Source organism: Mauremys mutica, chromosome 2 (assembly GCF_020497125.1).
Source record: "Mauremys mutica isolate MM-2020 ecotype Southern chromosome 2, ASM2049712v1, whole genome shotgun sequence".
Lineage (NCBI taxonomy): Eukaryota > Metazoa > Chordata > Testudines > Geoemydidae > Mauremys > Mauremys mutica.
In genome coordinates, this window is record NC_059073.1 from 7092512 (window position 1) to 7107800 (window position 15289).

At 56.8% G+C, this 15289-nt stretch overlaps 1 protein-coding gene across 4 annotated transcripts in view; it reads right to left on the reverse strand.

Annotated features, from left to right (window-relative positions):
- Window positions 1–15289, reverse strand: part of LOC123364160 (1-phosphatidylinositol 4,5-bisphosphate phosphodiesterase gamma-1-like) — a 130659-nt gene that overhangs the window by 32717 nt on the left and 82653 nt on the right. For all 4 annotated transcript variants that reach the window (XM_045006025.1, XM_045006023.1, XM_045006024.1 and 1 more), the window contains 7 exons: window positions 10969–11118; window positions 9959–10052; window positions 9513–9560; window positions 2987–3071; window positions 1799–1879; window positions 1322–1356; window positions 188–260 (listed from right to left, as the gene is read on the reverse strand). In XM_045006025.1, coding sequence (XP_044861960.1) covers window positions 188–260; window positions 1322–1356; window positions 1799–1879; window positions 2987–3071; window positions 9513–9560; window positions 9959–10052; window positions 10969–11118 — 566 coding nt within the window. The remainder of the gene's footprint in view (window positions 1–187; window positions 261–1321; window positions 1357–1798; window positions 1880–2986; window positions 3072–9512; window positions 9561–9958; window positions 10053–10968; window positions 11119–15289) is intronic.

The following is a 15289-nucleotide window of genomic DNA, read 5'->3' on the forward strand; positions in this document are numbered from 1 at the left end:
ATTGGATGAGCATGACTTTAGGTTACTAGCAGCCTGGGCTGGCTTTGAGGTAGCCAGACGCTCTCTCAGAACAGCTGCAGTCGTGAGAATTTCTGCTATCATCCACTGCATGCCAAGCGGTGCCTGGCAGAAGGGCTCGCAGTCCCTCAGGTCTGACAGGGTATTGGACATGCGCCTTAGCGGATACCTTCTGGTCGTGCTGCAGGAACTTCTGGAAGTCGTACAGTGTAATCTGGCACAGCTCCGCCCGGTCAACGTTCCTGGGGAGGGGCAGGGAGCCGGTCAATGGGAGGGTGTGCAAGCCGGATATGCCAGTCTCCCCCCACCAAACGAGTCAGGCACTGAGTGTGTCTCCCCCATACAGATACCTAGTCCCCTTAGTCCCCCCACTATTCCAGCTCTTCCCCCACATCCTCACAGCTTTTCCGATGAACCCGACTTGCACTCGCCTGCCCCTATTAGTCCAGCCCAGGGCTCCCCTGACCCAGATCTGCCAGTGCCCCTCAGTTCTAACCTGCAGCCCCCCCGCTACCCCAGCCCTGGGCTCCCCACACAGCTCTGCCAGTGCCCCTCAGTTCTAACCCGCAGCCTCCCCGGTACCCCAGCCCTGGGCTCCCCTGACCCAGATCTGCCAGTGCCCCTCAGTTCTAACCCGCAGCCCCCCCTGATACCCCAGCCCTGGGCTCCCCACACACAGCTCTGCCAGTGCCCCTCAGTTCTAACCCACAGCCCCCCGGTATCCCAGCCCTGGGCTCCCCCTGGTCACAGCTCTGCCAGTGCCCCTCAGTTCTAACCCGCAGCCCCCCCCGGTACCCCAGCCCTGGGCTCCCCACACACAGCTCTGCCAGTGCCCCTCAGTTCTAACCCACAGCCCCCCCGGTACCCCAGTCCTGGGCTCCCCACACACAGTGCTGGTGACGTGCCCGAGTCCTGACCCACAGCTACCTCCCCAGACGCTGATCTCAGTGACAGCATTAACCCGAGCACCCCAGTCATTGCCCTGGAGTCATTCTGGTTTAATCACTGTGTCCGAGAGTAGAGTCCTGCCCGTTCTCTGGGGATCTAACAGGGTCAGAGTCATGTACCAGCCCATTGTGTCCCGGGCTCAGCTTCACTGTCCCCATCTCTGGGAGCAGGGACAAGCAGAGTGTGGGTGCCCAGTGGTCCCCTCTGTGTGCTGCGGTGGGAGCAGACTTGTGAAGAGACCTCTTGGCTCTGAGTCTCGTTCTCACACACACACAGTGAGCCAGGCTGACCAGCAGGCCGGTGCCCCACCCGGGGCTGGGGCTGGATCTGACAAGGGGGGATCTTTGGTACTCACCGCAAGGGGAAGGAGAGCTCCAGCTGCTCGATGACCTGGAATGCAAAGGGGGGACAGGGGCAGGTTAGCCAGCGGAGAAGGTGCCACCTGCAGGCTGGATGGGGACTGGAGGAGGAGGCCCAGGGGGCCTTTGTCTAGAGTCTTGGAAAGCATCAGGCACAAGGCATCTCAGGGCCTGTGGCAGGAATCTGAGCTGCCCCTGGGACCTGCTGCACTGGCAGCAGCCTCCCCTCACTGATTCACTCTAGATGGTCTTCCCCATCTCCTGTCCCTACAGCAAAGCCCCCGCTCAGCCAGTCCTGGGGGGCTCTCTCCTGTGGCATGCCAAGTACATTTAGAGTGCTGGAGAAATGTCCATTAATAGTGACGGGCAGCACCATGACCCCACTCTGGCCTTCCTTACCCATCCCCGGGGCTGGGCCCAGCTGCAGGGTCACCCCAGGCCGGGCAGAGTCACCGAGGGCCCCAACTTCTTACCGATTTCTGAGCATCGAACATTAGGTTTTTGTAGAAGTGAGTGAAGTGGGTGAAGGCCATGTCGCTCCTGGCTTCCACTTCCTGTCGGGAGGAAGGAGAGAGACAGAACCTGGTGAGAATGGAACGGGAGGCAGCAGACCTCCCAGGGCTGAAGGATCTAGGAAGACTTCAAGCCCCTGGTGCAGAAGATGGGGAACAAAGGCCTCTGGCTGAAAGCATTGGCTCCAGTGGGATTCCCATGCTGTACCGCTCCAGCTGGGGGCAGCTTGAGTCAAGCCCGTGGGCCATGCAGAGCCCAGGGAGATCTACAATGTGGCCTGCAGCAACCGTCGGGCAGTCCCTGGGGATTACAGGTCCCAGGATGCAGTGCTACATTCTGAGCCAATATTGTAATCCTGCCTCATGTCTAGAGATGGGCTGGCCGGATTATTTGGAGGGGAGGTTGGAATCGTTGGATGGGGAATGAGCAGCAAATGTGATTGGCCAGCTCTAGGAATGGACTACGATCCTGTGTTTCCCTGTAACTGTCCCTTAGTAAGAGGGAGTGCAGGAGGAAGGTACAGATAATCCAGTACAGGCCAGGAGCAGAGGGGCTTCCAGAGAGACCACTTGCCCAGGCGGCATCAGCTGCTCGTTACTGTTCATTGACTGAAGACACCCCTCAAACACATAGCAAAGGAAAGGGAACATAAGAGAACATAAGAATGGCCACACTGGGTCAGACCAAAGGTCCATCTAGCCCAGTATCCTGTCTCTGACAGTGGCCAATGCCAGGTGCCCCAGAGGGAATGAACAGAACAGGGAATCATCAAGTGATCCATCCCCTGTCGCCCATTCCCAGCTTCTGGCAAACAGAGACTCGGGAATGGGCAGGAGATAACCCTTACAGGAAAAGCCAATGGGACTGAATGGAGCAAGAGACCCTTTCTCTTGGCTTCACTGCCCATCCTATAGAATTCTATAGCTGGGGGAAGTCCCTGTTCAATTCTATAGGGCAGCTCAGCACCTCCCTCCCCACAGGAAGGGTCGATTCTATAGGACTTCAGAGTCATCTCTGTAGAACCTGGTTGGTTCTACAAATCTCTACTGGTTTCCCTCCCATCCCATTCTATAGACCCTGTCTATAAAGGATGGGTCAGAAAAGGAGAGATAAAGGGGGGGAGGAGGAGACCGCGGGAGTGTTCTTACCACTAGCTTGTCCCGCAGGAACCTCATATTGGGCACCCGGTAGTTCACCTGGGGCAGCATGGCCTTCAGATCCTTCACCGTGATACTGCAAGACACACAAAGCAGGAGTCAGGCCTCAGAGCGGGACATGTGGGAGCCCTGCCTCTCATGCAGGCTCAGGGCCTCCAGCTGGCCCCATGGGCTTGGGGCCTTGAGCAATTTCACTCCCGCCCTTCTCCCAGATGAATCTTCAGGAGAGCAAGGGCCTGTTTCCATGAGAAAGAAGAGGGGTCAGGGGCCGCAGGCACTCCAGCCCCCATGGCTCCAGAGCTGCCAGGCATTCGCTGGAGCCCCATAGGTGGTTCATTCAACCTGTGTCTCCCCCAGGGAACTGAACTCTCAGTTCACTGAACAGGGGCTGGCCTCCAGACTGAGCTCGCACTCAGGAGGTTCCAAAATTGAATCACTTCCGTCTGTGCAACTCCCTAGTGTGGACACACGGAAATGGTGTGGTTTGAGTGGCTGCAGCCCGTGTCACTTAGCCTGGCTGGTACGGAACAGGGTTTGTTCCTGAGCTAGCTGAACGTGTGCAGAGCAGATATTGCGTTCAGGGATAGTTCGTTTATTCCAAATAAACAAAGGTGAGCCACTGTAAGAGGTGAAGTTCTAGGCACTGGGAACGCCCAGGTCAGACAGGCTGGTCTGAGCAAAGCTAGGGATCTCCCATTGCTCATTTTAAAATCTGAGTTACTTAATCTCCTCCTACGAAGGCGGGACTAAGAGGTATTTGTACTAGAATGACACCATCTACTGGGGACGGAGAGGAGAGCAGTTCAGAAACCTGAGAACTAAGACTGATACCTGGAAAGCAGGTCTGGCGGACGGACCAGTTGGGAAGACATTCAACCCTCTGTCTGATTTTGGGCCACACAGTTATTTTGCATAGTCCTCTTAAAAATACCAGCAGCCAGAGGGGTCCTTGCTGCATACTTGCCGTGAGGGCTGTAGCCACAGAATCATAGAAGATTAGAGTTGGAAGAGACCTCAGGAGGTCATCTAGTCCAACCCCCTGCTCAAAGCAGGACCAACCCCAACTAAATCATCCCAGCCAGGGCTTTGTCAAGACGGGCCTTAAAAACCTCTAAGGATGGAGATTCCACCACCTCCCTAGGTAACTCATTCCAGTGCTTCACCACCCTCCTAGTGAAACAGTGTTTCCTACTATCCAACCTAGACCTCCCCCACTGCAACTTGAGACCTTTGCTCCTTGTTCTGTCATCTCCCACTACTGAGAACAGCCGAGCACCATCCTCTTTGGAACGCCCTTCAGGTAGTTGAAGGCTGCTATCAAAACCCCGCTCACTCTTCTCTTCTGCAGACTAAATAACCCCAGTGCCCTCAGCCTCTCCTCGTAAGTCATGTGCCCCAGCCCCCGATCATTTTTGTTGCCCTCCGCTGGACTCTCTCCAATTTGTCCTCATCCCTTCTGTAGTGGGGGGACCAAAACTGGACACAGTACTCCAGATGTGGCCTCACCAGTGCCGAATAGAGGGGAATAATCACTTCCCTCGATCTGCTGGCAATGCTCCTAGTAATGCAGCCCAATATGCTGTTAGCTTTCTTGGCAACAAGGGCACACTGTTGACTCATATCCAGCTTCTCATCCACTGTAATCTTCAGGTCCTTTGCTGCAGAACTGCTGCTTAGCCAGTTGGTCCCCAGCCTGTAGCAGTGCATGGGATTCTTCAGTCCTAAGTGCAGGACTCAGCACTTGTTCTTGTTGAACCTAATCAGATTTCTTTTGGCCCAATCCTCCAATTTGTCTAGGTTACTCTGTATCCTATCCCTACCCTCCAGCATATCTACCTCTCCCCACAGCTTAGTGTCATCTGTGAACTTGCTGAGGGTGCAATCCATCCCATCATCCTGATCAATAATAAAGATGTTGAACAAAATATAGGGGGGTGGGATAGCTCAGTAGTTTAAGCATTGGCCTGCTAAACCCAGGGTTGAGTTCAGTCCTTGAGGGGGCCACTTAGGGATCTGGGGTAAAATCAGTACTTAGTCCTGCTAGTGAAGGCAGGGGGCTGGACTCAATGACCTTTCAAGGTTCCTTCAAGCTCTATGAGATAGGTATATCTCAATGTATCTAAAACCAGCCCCAGCTCCAACCACAGGGGCACTCCACTTGATACCAGCTGCCAACTAGACATGGAGCCATTGATCACTACCCAATGATCTAGCCAGCTTTCTATCCAATCCATACCTTTTTTTACTTGCTGGCAAGAATACTGTGGGAGACCATATCAAAAGCTTTGCTAAAGTCAAGATATATACATCATCCACCTTCCCATATCCACAGAGCCAGTTATCTCATCATAGAAGGCAATCAGGTTGGTCAGGCATGACTTGCCCTTGGTGAATCCATGTAGACTGTTCCTGATCACCTTCCTCTACTCCAAGTGCTTCAAAATGGATTCCTTGAGGACCTGCTCCATGATTTTTTCCAGGGACTGCAGTGAGGCTGACCAGTCTGTAGTTCCCTGGGTTCTCCTTCTTCCCTTTTTTAAAGATGGGCACTATATTTGCCTTTTTCCAATTGTCTGGGACCTCCCCCAATCGCCACGAGTTTTCAAAGATAATGGCCAAGGGCTCTGCAATCAAATCAGTCAACTCCCTCAGCACCCTCGGACGCAGTGCATCCAGCTCCATGGATTTGTGTATGTCCAGCGTTTCTAAATAGTCCTTAGCCTGTTCTTTCTCCACAGAGAGCTGCTCACCTCCTCCCAATACTGTGCTGCCCAGCCAACTCTCCTGGACTCCTTTCCCCCTCATATTAGCCTCCCAGGGGATCCAGCCCATCAGTTCCCCGAGGGAGTCAAAGTCTACTTTTCTGAAGTGCAGAGTCCATATTCTGCTGCTCTCCTTTATTCCTTTTCTCAGGAGCTGGAACTCAACCATCTCATGGTCACTGCTGCCCAGGTTGCCACCCACTTCTACTTCCCCTACCAATTCTCCCCTGTTTGTGAGCAGCAGGTCAAGAGGAGCACGGCCCCTAGTTGGTCCCTCCAGCACTTGCACCAGGAAGTTGTCCCCAACACTCTCCAAAAACTTCCTGTATTGTCTGTTCACTGCTGTATTGCAGGGCTGCCCAGAGGGGGGGGCAAGAGGGGCAATTTGCCCCAGGCCCCGAGCCCCACGGGGGCCCCCACCAGAGTTTTTCGGGGCCCCTGGAGCGGGGTCCCTCACTCGCTCCGGGGTGCCCGGCAAACTCTTGCGGGGCCAGGCACAGGAGCTTCTGCCGCTCCCGGTCTTCGCCGGCGGGGGGTCCTTCCGCTCCGGGGCGGAAGGACCCCCTGCTGGCGAATTACCGCCGAAGACGGAGCGGGACCCGCCGCCGAAGTTTAGCTCGGTCTTCGGCGGTAATTCGGCGGCGGGGGGCCCTTCCGTTCCGGGACCCGCCGCCGAAGTGCCCCGAAGACCCGCGGCAGGGCCCCCCTCCGCCGAATTACCGCCGAAGACCGGGCTGCTTCGGCGGTAATTCGGCGGCGGGGGGGCCCCGCCGCGGGTCTTCGGGGCACTTCGGCGGCGGGTCCAGGAACGGAAGGGCCCCCTGCCGCCGAAGACCCCGGGCCCCAGGAATCCTCTGGGCGGCCCTGCTGTATTGCTCTCCCAGCAGATGTCAGGGTAATTGAAGTCCCCCATGAGAACCAGGGCCTGTGATCTGAAAGCCTCGTCCACCTCATCCTCCTGGTCTGGTGGTCTATAGCAGACGCCCACCATGACATCATGCCATGAGAGTGCCCTTCTCTGAAAGACTAACCTGTATGTGACTTCAGCAAAAGAACCCCACATCAGCAAACCTTTAGCGATGGTGGGGCCAGATTCCCAGCCGGTGTAAATCAAGGCACCTCCACTGACTTCATACAGTCCCACCCGCTCATGGTTACGTGTGCCGGTGTGTATTTGTTTGCAGAACACGAAGGGGAAGTGGGCCCCGCCCAGTCCTTCCAATCCCAGACCTTGCTGGGGATTCGGCTTGGAAGGGGTGTGTGCAGAATCTAGCATGCTATTGTGTTTGTTCTTCACTGGCATTCGGTCGTGCCTCTGGGGACTAGTTAGGGGCTGAATGATTGCAAGAGCTGATGTTTACGCCTGATTCCCATCCCTAAATGTTGGAAATCCAGTGAACAGACCAGGCCCTGGGTTAATCTGGCCCAGTAAACAGTCCTCGGGGCGTTAAACTCACTAAATATCATCATCAACACTCGGGCAGCCACCAAGCTATTTGGGTTTCAGCAGAACCCAAATGCCCAGCCCTAGGGTTTGGCTTGAATCTACAGTTACCCAAATCAGACAGCAGGTGGCAGCATGTTCTATTCCACTCCTGCTCCCCCCTCTCCCCGACCCCTGTCCGCACTTGCTAACCTAGTCTACAGCTGCTCAATGTGTTCTCTGGGATTTGAGGGAAGGCCCTGGGTGCAGTTTAGTAGCATGTGCTCTGAGCTACACCAGAAAGGGTTTGCTGGTATAGCTACACCAGCAAACCCTCCTAGTGCAGACGCAACTTATAACAGCAAAAGACTTCTTCCCCCAGTAGGGATTATCCCAGATCCCTGAACAAAATAACCTGTCCCAGCAAAGGGATTCTTTTTTGTGGATATAATTGTGTCTACACTGGGGCTGTTGTTGCTGCAGCTGTGGCAGTTAGGGGTGTGATTTTTTCACACTTCTCATTAAGAGAGCTAGGCCAGCCAAACTTTTCCAAGTAGACCGGGCCTGAGACGCCAAGAACCACGTCACTTGATTCCGTGCTGGATGGGCCACGAGCCGTGACTTGGAGCGGCCCCTGGAAGGGCTGGGTACTGGTATGCGACATCAGCGAAGGGAAGGCAGGCAGGAAAAGCTCAGCCGAGTTGCAGAGATGTGGGTCCTGAACCGGAGACGTGCCAAGTGCCGTCCCCGCACGGGGACTCCGATCGGAGGTGTGGGTGCTCTGAGAGTTCAGAGACCAATCACTGACCGGGATATGGGTGCTCAGCACTGCTCAGGATCAGGCCGTTAGCATTGCTTTGCTTTGCTTCAGCTGGCCTCACTGAATTTAACGTGATCAGCTTCAACTGCCTTCAGCTCCACGGCCAGGCTCTGCAGCTGCGCCAGAGCGCTGTGCTTGGGAAAGCAACGTCGAGCGGCGTAGGGTGGGGGTAGCACAGGGGGACTCCTGCTGCGTCTCAGAGACTCAGCGGCGCACCATCCCGGCAGGCCTCCCAGGATCCCTGCCGTGTTATTAATACAGCTCTCATCTGGCACTTTGATCATGCTGTGCAACCCGCAATGGTGTACAAATTCCACCCCGTCGAGCTGGGTTGCGGTGTAAGCCCATCGCTGGAGTACCAGAGTGCTTTGTAGGACAATCCCAGGGGGATAACAAAACATGCCTAATCAAATCATCTCAGTGGGATTCTGCCGAGTGCCTGGTGCAGGGAGGCGTCCCTGGAGACTCCCGCAGGGCCGTCCCTTGGGGATAGTCCAGAAGGCCTTTCTCCCTCACTGTGCTTCTGTTTCAGACTTGAATATAGCACTCAGGGCCCCAGGGGACACACCCATGTTTTTGTAAAGCCGATTGCTCCTTCCACACTAGCCCCACTTCCTGTCCCATCTCCCATCATTTCCTGCCCAGGCCCCCTCCTCTTCCTGGATGGAACCCCTCAGTTCCTGTCCGATGTCCTGTTTACACAGAGCTGGCATGCGGCAGGGCCAAGAGCTCATCCTTGGCGGCGGCTGGGCCCCACCCCAGCAGCCGGGCCTCATTAGCTAGCTGGACAGAAAGGAACCAAAATGCTGATTAAACAAAAAATGTTAAATCCAGTTTTCTTTCCTCCTCCCCCCGCAACTCCGCACAGCTTCTCAAAGAGACACTGTCTCATTTCCACCTTCTCCGTTCAGTCCTGTCTGGCTCCAGATTCCTTGAGAGCCTGTTGCAGTGGGATCCTGGCCCTAGCCGCGGCTCTGACAATGGGATCAAATTTTCCCCCTGCTTAAAGCCACAATGTCTTAGAACCTGAGCCTGCCTAACAACCAGCCCTCATCCCGCTGCCTTCACGTGCTCCAAGCTCCCAGTCAAGCCCGTGGGAGGTCGGAGAGCACAAGGGCTGCAGGATCAGGGCTGTCGCTGCTTTATCTCCTGAGGCTTTATCTGCCAGTCTGCGGGGACTGGGGGATGGGGAAGGAGCGGCAGGGCTGTGTGGTGGCAGACAGCTGGAAGGCTGGGCAAGGTCTCATTTCCCCAGCCACCATGAAATGTTTGTCTCCTCTCCCCATCCTCTGAACAGCTCAAGCATTTCTCAGCTCCCGAAGGGGGTTTACCAGCCTCAGGCTCTATCAGGCCAGCTCCCCACATCCTGTGCAGACCGCCCTCCGGTGGCTGCCACAGGAAGTGTGGCAAAGCTGAGCGAGGGGCAGATAGTCTCTGCAGTGACACCTGCTAGGATGAAAACGCCGAGGGTCATCAACCCTCCTTTCGTCCCTGCCTGCCCGCCTCACTCACCTGCCTTCTCTCGTCCTGTCCATCAAGTCAAACTGTTTCCGCAGCCACCTAGTGAGAGGATTGAGAAGTGGATCAGCCCGGAGCCGAGGGGTCCCAGCAGTGACACGGCTAGGAGCGCGGTGCAGTTATCACACATGCTGGGGTGATGGGGTCCGGCCTCTTCAGGAGGAGATTACACCTCTGGAAGGCGTTTCATCCCCTCATCAGCACCCCAGCCAGCTCTGGGGCCCGCAATCAATCAGTGCTCTCCAGGATTACTGGCCACCCCAAAATGGGGACGAAGGAAAACCAAACTGGCGATCCTGTCTGCCCTTCACTTCTCCTGGTCCCACCTCACTCTGCAGTGCCCAGGGGTGGCTCGGCTCTCCCGGCCCACCCAGCCCTGCTCTGGAGTGATGGGGCAGAGGGGTCCCCAGCCCCCGAACAGCCCAGCTCCCTGCCCATACCTTTCAACCTGCAGCGGCGTCTGGGCTTTCTGAGTGTCCGTCACCAGCCAGTTCAGGCCCGTCATCCACACGTTGACGTCTTCCTCACAGAAGGCTGAGGAGGGAGGAGAGCAGAGTCCAGCCGTGGGATGAGCGGGGCTAAGGGACGTTCCCTCTCCGCACTTACATGAGAAACGTAGCTGGGCTGCAATGGTCTGCTCCGGGGCTGACCTCTCCCCACAGCTCAGGGCTACGGAGATTGAGAGATCTGGCTGCTCCTCATCTCTAGCTGAGGTTAGACGATGCACCGAGATGACGCCCTTCTTCGTACAGATAAGAGCACCCTTAGCCAACTGGCTAACCCCTACAGGTGCCGACTTTTATTTTTCATGGTGGGTGCTCCACCCCCATGCTGCCCCGAGGCCCCACCCCCTCTCTGCCCCCTCCCCGAGGCCCCACCCTCACTCCGCCTCTTCCTGCCCCCACTCCGCCCCCTCCCCCAGGTCCCTCGCCCACCGGCCTCTTGCTGCTTTCCGCCCTCCCCCTAGCGCCTCCCAAACAGTTGGGGCTGGTGGGTGCTGAGCACCCATTATTTTTTTCCCATGGGTGTTTGAGTCCCAGAGCACCCCCCAGAGTTGGCGCCTGTGCCAATGGGCCAAATTCACCCAGACAGTGGCATTCCATCAGGGATGGCCATCACTGCAAGTGGGGTCTGGGTGGGGGTGCTTGTCAGGGAGGAGGGATGCTGGGAGAAGGGACTATTGGGGGGAGATGGTGACAACCTGACCTGTCATCTCCCTGCTAAGAGGTTCCATGGCCCTCTTCTCCAGCTTGTGTGCCCACGTCCTGTTTTCCACCACAGCTGATTCCCACCCTCTCCCTTAAGCCAGGACATAGCTAGGGTGGGTGGGAAAGTTAGTGAGGCCACCTCATCCATGAAACCCTAATGGCCCTAGGAAGAAGTGGGGGAGGGAAAGAATCAAGATTAGACCCTCCCCGCCTGTCGTCACCCTCTGTCACCCAGTACTGACCAGCAACACTGAGTGTCCGGAGCCTGAAATCCTGTCCATACAGGATGATGAAACACATGGTGGAGTCCAGTTTCCGAGCATCTTCTGGATATCGTTCAAAATCCCGGGAATTCTTCCCTGGGCGGATCTCTTTTATCTCCCGAATGTCAACTAGAGAAGAAAGAGAGGGACACGTGACACTTTCCCAGAAGCCAGTCCTCATTTTAACTCTTCCATGCCCAGAGCCTTGGCTGCTGTCATGCAGTGTAGTAATTAATAATGACATATTCCGACAGTACCTTTTAGCTGGATTGTGTGCATGAAAATAACTTCAGGCCTCACTGAAATGCAGTCACCTCTGGGGTGGAACACAGCAGCTGCTTAACTGCATGCAGCAGCTTCAGACAGGAAGTGAGGAAGAATCATGTTTCCAACCAAACGCTTGGGAGGAATTTGGGGAGGCAGAATGCATCCAGTCAGGGATACCATTTCTACTCTTGTGAAAAGTACCATGTGATCGGTTATAACCCCAAGCAGCCAGGACTGCAAGTTTATCTGCACAGTGCCCCCTAGCATGTCACTGGGGCTTTGGGGTCTATGCCATCCCAGAGGGAAGCCTGTCGGAGCATGACCACTTTCTGTAAGATAGAGGTTTTCCTTGTGGGTCAGCTGTGCAAGTAGGTCTGCAGTGGAGCTCTGCAGCATCGCTTATGTATTGTGAGCCTTGGAAGGATTCTGGTTTTACTGGTGAATGTTGATTTCCCTGCACACAAACAAACCAACAACAAATCTTTCCACTGATAATAGCTGAAACTGACAGCTAGGCAAAGTACGAAAAATGCTGCTTGAGAACTTATTAAGAGTTTGCTTTTAGGGGATTTGCTTGGTATGCTTTGACGTAACGCAGCCAGTTTGTGTGTGAACGATTGTACAACTTTAACTTTTTGAATCTCAGTCATGAACTAATTATTGTCTGACCTCCGCTATTGTCTGACCCATCCCGATAATTTCCCCCACTGTGAAAAGGTATATCGATACACCTAAAACAATGCTTAAAAACCCTTCCTTTTGTGCCGTTGTGAAAAATTAAATTGATAAACATTTTTTAAATGCTTAAAAATGAATATTATCCATCAAAAGTACATATTAAAACATTGAATTCTGCCAAGCCTAGGCATCGTAACTGTGAATGTAAACTAACGAGAGAGCAGAGGGCACGGCCCAGCACTCAGATGCAACCTTACAACAACAAACCAGCAGTAAAATGGCTTCATGTTTGCAACGGGGCTGCAATTCAAAGACTAGAAAGTTATTTTAAAGCGTGCTGGGCAAAGGCCTGGTAACTTTATTTCGGCAAAGCTCTCTCTGAGGGCTGTGGGAGTTTTGCCTGAGTAAAGACTGAGGGGGAATTTCACCCTTGGGTGGGGGCCCAGAACAAAGCCTAGTTAAGTCTTGCTTAAGTCCATACCCCGTTAGGGCTGGAGAAGGAGTTAAGCGGTGCCCTGCTGCCCGAGGCTGCCTTTCATTCGGCGAGAGAGGACATGTCACTGTCCTCCAGATGTGTATTTTTAACAGCTAAGCCACTGTGTATGACCGGCCTCTCCTGCATGGTGGGATTCTCGAGCGGCAGAAGCCACAAGAATGGAGCTTGCAGATCAACCAGCGTCATTGCTGGTGAAGCTGCGTGGCAGGCAGACTTGTCTCTGCCATGGAGGAGCCCATGGGTGTCTGACACAGCCCTGCCCATCTCGATATTGCACTCAAAGGGTCCTGTCACTGTGGAGTCTCTGCCAAAGCTAAGCACTAGCTGGTTCTCATGAGTATTGTGGGGTGTTTGTACAGGAAACCATTTTAGAGTCATGTAACATGTAGACCAGAGGTGGGCAAACTATGGCCCATGGGCCACATCCGGCCCGGGGGATCATCCTGCCCAGCCCCTGAGCCCCTGGCCCCTCCCCTGCAGCTATGCCGCTCAGGGCCGCCCACAGGATTCAGGGGGCCTGTGGTCTTCGGCGGCAGGGGGCCCCCGCTTTGGCGGTAATTCAGCGGTGGTGGGTCCTTCCGCTCTGGGACCCGCCACCGAAGTGCCCCAAAGACCCGCGGTGGGGACCCCCCACCGCTGAATTGCCGCCGAAGACCTGGAGCAGAAGAAGCTCCAGGGGCCTCGAAAAACTCTCATGGGGGCCCCTGCGGGGCCCGGGGCAAATTGCCCCACTTGCCCCCCCCCCAGGTGGCCGTGACGCCGCTGCGTGGGCAGCGCTCTGGGTGGCGGGATTGCGCACTCCTGCCGAGCAGAGCGGCAGCGTGTCTGGCTCCGGCCGGGTGGTGCGGCTGCCAGACATGCTGCTCTGAGTGGCATGGTAAGGGGGCCAGGGCCGGGCCTGGGGCGTTGGATAAGGGGCGGGGTGTCCTGGGGGGCAGTCAGGGGACAGAGAACGGTTGAATGGGGCGGAGGTTTGTGGGGGGGTGTCAAGGGACAGGGAGCAGGGGGCGGTTGGATAGGCGTGGGGTCCCAGGGGGCCAGTCAGGGGCGGGGGTGTGGAGAGGGCTCAGGGGACAGGGAACGGGGGTGGGTGGGATAGGTGTGGGGTCCCAGGGGGCCAGTCAGGGGCGGGGGTGTGGATAGGGCTCAGGGGACAGGGAACGGGGTGGGGGGGTTGGATAGGCGTGGAGTCCCAGGGGGCCTGGGTGTGGATAGGGCTCAGGGGACAGGGAACGGGGGCGGTTGGATAGGCGTGGGGTCCCAGGGGGCCTGTCAGGGGGCAGGGCTGTGGATAGGGCTCAGGGGACAGGGAACGGGGGTGGGTGGGATAGGCGTGGAGTCCCAGGGGCCTGTCAGGGGGCGGGGGTGTGGATAGGGCTCAGGGGACAGGGAACGGGGTGGGGGGGGTTGGATAGGCGTGGGGTCCCAGGGGCCTGTCAGGGGGCGGGGGTGTGGGTAGGGCTCAGGGGACAGGGAACGGGGTGGGGGGGTTGGATAGGCGTGGGGTCCCAGGGGCCTGTCAGGGGGCTTGGGTGTGGATAGGGCTCAGGGGACAGGGAACGGGGGGGTGGGATAGGCGTGGGGTCCCAGGGGCCAGTCAGAGGTGGGGGTGTGGATAGGGCTCAGGGGACAGGGAACGGGGGGGTGGGATAGGCGTGGGGTCCCAGGGGCCTGTCAGGGGGCGGGGGTGTGAATAGGGGTCAGGGGACAGGGAACGGGGGGGTTGGATAGGCGTGGGGTCCCAGGGGGCCTGTCAGGGGGTGGGGGTGTGAATAGGGGTCAGGGGACAGGGAACAGGGGGGTGGGATAGGTGTGGGGTCCCAGGGGCCTGTCAGGGGGCAGGAGTGTGGATGGGGTCGGGGCAGTCAGGGGACTGGGAGCAGGGAGGTTGGATAGGGGGTGTGGTCCTGGGGGGCAGTTAGCAGCGGGGGGTCCCGGGAGGGGGCAGTCAGGGGACTGGGAGCTGGGAGGTTGGATAGGGGGTGTGGTCCCGGGGGGCAGTTAGCAGCGGGGGGTCCTGGGAGAGGGCAGTCAGGGGACTGGGAGCTGGGAGGTTGGATAGGGGGTGTGGTCCCGGGGGGCAGTTAGCAGCGGGGGGTCCTGGGAGAGGGCAGTCAGGGGACTGGGAGCAGGGAGGTTGGATAGGGGGTGTGGTCCCGGGGGGCAGTTAGCAGCAGGGGGTCCTGCGAGAGGGCAGTTAGGGGACAAGGAGCGGGGGTGGTGGTGGATGGGTTGGCGGTTCTGAGGGGGGCAGTCAGGGGGTGGGAAGTGGGAGGGGTCGGATAGGGGGTGGGGGCCAGGCTGTTTGGGGAGGCTCAGCCTTCCCTACCCGGCCCTCCATACAGTTTTGTAACCCCCATGTGGCCCTTGGGCCAAAAAGTTTGCCCGCCCCTGATGTAGACTATCATGCTCCAAAACTGCTGGAGGTAAAACACGCCGTCCCAGGCGGGCTGAGTCTCAGAGCTGAGTCAGTGAACACAGCATAATCCACCAGCCCTGGGTCAGGTCCAGGCTGGAGCATTCAGCTGGCCTCTGAATCGGGGACTTCAGGGGTGAACCGAAGTTAACAATCGCCCTGATTATGAAACGAGACAAAAGTCTGGGGCTGCGTCAGAGGAGAAAGGGCACGAGATGTTCTCCATTACGGACGTGGCTCTGCCCGCAGGAAAGGCGGAGCCCAGAGCGCAGGACTGGGCAAACGCTGCAGGGACTGACCATTGCCTGAGAATCACCTTATCAGATGGGAAAGGAACCGGTTAATAAGTACGGGCTCTCGACTGTTTTATATTTTTATCTGTCACCATATGTGGCCAAATTCTTATCAGGGGCAACAGAAGCTCCCTAAAAGTGGGGGGGGGG